This window comes from Anolis sagrei, chromosome 11 (assembly GCF_037176765.1).
Source record: "Anolis sagrei isolate rAnoSag1 chromosome 11, rAnoSag1.mat, whole genome shotgun sequence".
Classification (NCBI taxonomy): Eukaryota; Metazoa; Chordata; class Lepidosauria; order Squamata; family Dactyloidae; genus Anolis; species Anolis sagrei.
Window position 1 is genome coordinate 3,403,208 of NC_090031.1, and position 4,293 is coordinate 3,407,500.

The 4,293-nt window shown below is 49.1% G+C and overlaps 1 protein-coding gene across 2 annotated transcripts in view; it reads right to left on the reverse strand.

Moving 5' to 3' along the window:
* Positions 1 to 2,046: 2,046 nt before the first annotated feature.
* Positions 2,047 to 4,293, reverse strand: part of DOLK (dolichol kinase) — a 5,103-nt gene continuing 2,856 nt past the window's right edge. For both annotated transcript variants that reach the window (XM_060757524.2, XM_060757525.2), the window contains exon 2: positions 2,047 to 4,293. This exon is cut by the window's right edge and continues 298 nt beyond it. In XM_060757524.2, coding sequence (XP_060613507.2) covers positions 2,921 to 4,293 — 1,373 coding nt within the window. In that variant the 3' untranslated portion in view covers positions 2,047 to 2,920.

The window sequence follows — 4,293 nt, forward strand, 5'->3', positions numbered from 1 at the left end:
GTCTAAGGTGGAGTCTCCATTGGCCTGGAGAGCCCAGTTGAGGTGGTTCAGTTCATCTTGGAGGAGGTGGGCTTCGCAGATTCTTTTTGCATGGTCTGCCAAGGCTTTGAAAGTGCCCGCAGGCACTTCCAAGCCATTGAATGCTAATCAAGGTGATCAGCTGAAACATTCACACCTAGCCCCAGCAGACAAGAGTCCTTTGTCCCACCCTGGTCATTCCACAGATATATAAACCCTTTTTCCTACTTCCAACAGACCTCACTACCTCTGAGGATGCTTCCCATAGATGCAGGTGAAACGCCAGGAGAAAAATTGCCTCCAGAACATGGCCATATAGCCCAAAAAAACCTACAACAACCCAATAATAATCTATACACATAATAAAAGTGAAAATATGCATATGTGTAGCTGGGGTGTCCACTTACACAGACAGGCTCCTGCCTCCACAGATACTATAGCTCCCGCCACTCAGGAGATACCAAAGGCCCTCCCTCTAATGACATTGCGGGTTATAGCGAGCGTTGTAAACATGTCCTCCACAAACACCACACTGCCCCCCACTCAAGTGAAGGCATTCATACAGGGATAACTGCATCCTAGATTTTCTGGTTTTCCTCCACCACAGGCATCCCAGTGTTCCTGACTCTCTCCATTGGTATGGAATTTGCATGACCCCGCCCACTGCCCCTGCCTTAACCCTTTCCTACAGCGCACAGTAAACACAGGAATTGATCAGCAACTGAACACACCACAGAAGTTTGGGGAGAATTCACCATGATTTATAGGAGTTGTAGGTACTGGGATGTATAGTTCACCTGCAATCTAAGAACTGCACTCTGAACTCCACCAACGATGGAACTGGAACTAACTTGGTACACAGAAACCTCATGACCAACCAAAAATACTGGAGGGATTCATAGGAGTTGTAGTTCACCTACATCCAGATCACACTATGAACCCAAACAATGATGGATCTGGACCAAACTTGGCATGCATACCTGATATGCCCACATTTGAATACTGGTGGGTTTTGAAGGGAATTGGCCTGGGCAGTTTAAAGTTGTAGGTATTGGGATGTATAGTTCACCTGCAATCAATGAGCCCTCTGAATTCTACCAAAGATGGAATTGGACCAAACTTGGTACACAATGCTCCCATGACCAGCAAAAAATATTGGAGGCTGTTGAGGAAAATTCACCTTGATTTGAGGGAGTTGTACTTCACCTACATCCAGAGAGCACCATGAATCCAAACACCAATAGATCTGGACCAAACTGATACGCTCAAATTTGATTACTGGAGGCGTTTGGGAGGGAGCTGACTTTCCTTTCTGGGAGTTGTGGTTCACGCACAATCAGGGAAACTGTGACCACCACTGATGATGGACCTGAACCACACTTAGTACACAGAACCCCCATGACTAACTCACCCTATTGGAGGGCTTTGAAGGGACCGACTCACCATAGTGGGAGTTGTAGTTCACCTTACAGCCAAAGGGCACCTAAACCCCACCGATGATGAATCTAGAGCAAACGTGCTCAACATAACAAACTTTTAAGTACTGATGGAATTCCATGGAGTTAACCTGGCATTATGGGAGTTGTAGTTCACCCACAAACTTATGTTCTTTGGGACAAGTAAAAATTGACTTTTTCAGATAACTCGGGCAACGCTGGGGTCCCAAACTAGTAATAATCTAAAGCACAATGATCTCTATGTTAAAAAAAAATACATTATGTAACAAAATTTGAAAAAAAAAGTTTTGTTCCCGGTTTGGAAGTGTTATTTCCTGTCTAATTGTGCAGTCCTGACTTTGAAAGTAGTTGTTCTACTCCAAAAACTTTGTTTTTGAAGCACAAATTACGTTGGATTGGATGAGACTCTATCAGATATTCATTGGAAAACTGGAGCAAAACGTGCTATAGCAGGGTGTCCCTCCCGCAAGAACAAAGTTTTGGCAGTTTAATAAACTTTTCCCAAGTTTTCATGATAGAACCAATTAGTATTGAACCAATATATGTAGGGAATGAAAGAAAAACAGACAACTTGTTTACATTCCTGTTTTAAATATTGATTGGATCCATGAGCAACCGCTTTTGACATGTCACAAGCCACAGCCATGATACGAGCTTACATGATGCAAAGCCACCAAAAACCATAACAAGGAGCCATTATTCCATATCTGTCCCCTTTCGAAGGAGGGAGGAATCTCTTTTCCATAGGGGTGTGTGAAACGACAGAAATCCGTTCTGTTTCCAGGAAAATTTCACAAGATTACAGGGGGGGGGGGGGGGGGGTCATTTGGATGCATAATTTGGGATCTGGAATTCCGTACTGTTAGAAAATTCCCAAAAATATTTCATGATGGGCACCCAAAAATACACTATTTGGGGATGGAGACCCGAAAATATTTCATGACGGGGACCCAAAAATATTTCGGGACAGGGACCTGAAAATATTTGGGGATGGGGACCCGAAAATATTTGGGGATGGGGACCCAAAAATATTTGGGGACGGAGACTCAAAAATATTTGGGGATGGAGACCCGAAAATATTTCATGACGGGGACCTGAAAATATTTGGGGATGGAGACCCGAAAATATTTGGGGATGGGGACCCAAAAATATTTGGGGACGGAGATTCAAAAATATTTGGGGATGGAGACCCGAAAATATTTCATGACAGGGACCCGAAAATATTTGGGGATGGGGACCCAAAAATATTTGGGGATGGGGACCCAAAAATATTTGGCGATGGAGACTCAAAAATATTTCGGGATGGAGACCTGAAAATATTTCATGACGGGGATCTGAAAATATTTGGGGATGGAGACCCGAAAGTATTTTGCGATGGGCACCCGAAATTCAAGACAAAAATAGAACGGATTCCTAACGTTTGGCACCCTCCAATTTCCCAACTGCTATGCCATCAATAGGATCTGGAGGTAGAGCGGCAGGAGCAGGTTGTCCACTTGGCTGGTGTAGGCCTCCAAGAGGGACACCAAGCTGATGGAGGCCAGGATCCAGGCGTAGCTGGCGTTGAGGTCCACGGCCGGGTCAAAAATGAGGATGATGGCCACTGCGATGACCTGCGCGAAGATGGAGGTCATGGTCCCTTCGAAGGTCTTTTTGGTCCCGGGCCACCGGATCTCCCCCATGGTGCTGCCACAGACGGAAGCCACCGAGTCCCCGACTCCGACGGCCAGGACCCCCGAATAGTGCGCCAAAGCTCCTGCTCCCGGCAGGGCCCCTTTGGGGGCGCAAGGTCTGGGGAAGAGCCAGACGGGGAGGGACATCCCCAGGAGGAGGTAAATGTGCGTCAGGACCAAAGGCCCGCTGTCCCGCTCATCCAGAAAAAGCGAAAGCAAATGCCGGAGCCAGTGTCCAAAGGGCTTGATGGTGAAGTACCGGACATATTCCAGGAGGATGAAGACCCCCAGGCACACCGCAGAGGCGACATAAAGCAGCTGGCGGTCGTAAATGAGCCCCGGGACGTATGTCGCCACCACAATGAGATGGAAATACTTCCTCGTCACAGTTGACGCCTGGTGTTTTTTTGAGCCCGAGGCCCGTTTGGCGTTCTGGTACAGCACCACGGCACACGCCGAGGCGGCCAAAAGGACCCAGTATGACAGGAGGTAAACCCGGCTCTGTGTCTGGGATAAGAACTGGTAGAACCAAAACAAGGGGTTCCGCTTGATGAGGCGATACAGCCACGGCATGATGACCCCCAGGCCCAGCACCGCCGTCATCATGTGGAAGAACATGGAGGACACCCATGTCCCAGAGTCCATGAAGAAGAACAGGGCGGCGAAGAAGAGCCCGAGGAGGACCACCCCGACCACCACCACCATCAGGAAGAAGTCAACGGGGTCGCCTTTGCTCTCGCCAGCATTGAGCGAGCGCTTGATGAGCTGGTTGAGGACGAAGCTGATCCCGGTGAGGACGAGCAAGGCCTCCCCAGGGGTGAAACACCGGGGAAGGAGGTAGAGCAGGATCATGCTGAGATAGACAAAGATGAGCAGGACTTCCAACACCTCGATGACCTCGGAAACAGTCAAGGAGTGCTTCACGGTGTAGACAAAAAGTCCTCCCGCCACGCCAGAGAGGACGCAGGTGTTGGTGGGCGTGGGCTTGGTGACGCCCAGGGCGATGACGGAGAGGAAGAGGGCGATGGCCATGCCGGACGAGGCCACCACCAGGCCCAAGCGCTCAAAGTAGACCATCCCGGCCGCCCCGCAGCGCTCCTTCATTACGATGCCCAACAGCGGGGCGGCCATGCAGGCCGGGAGCA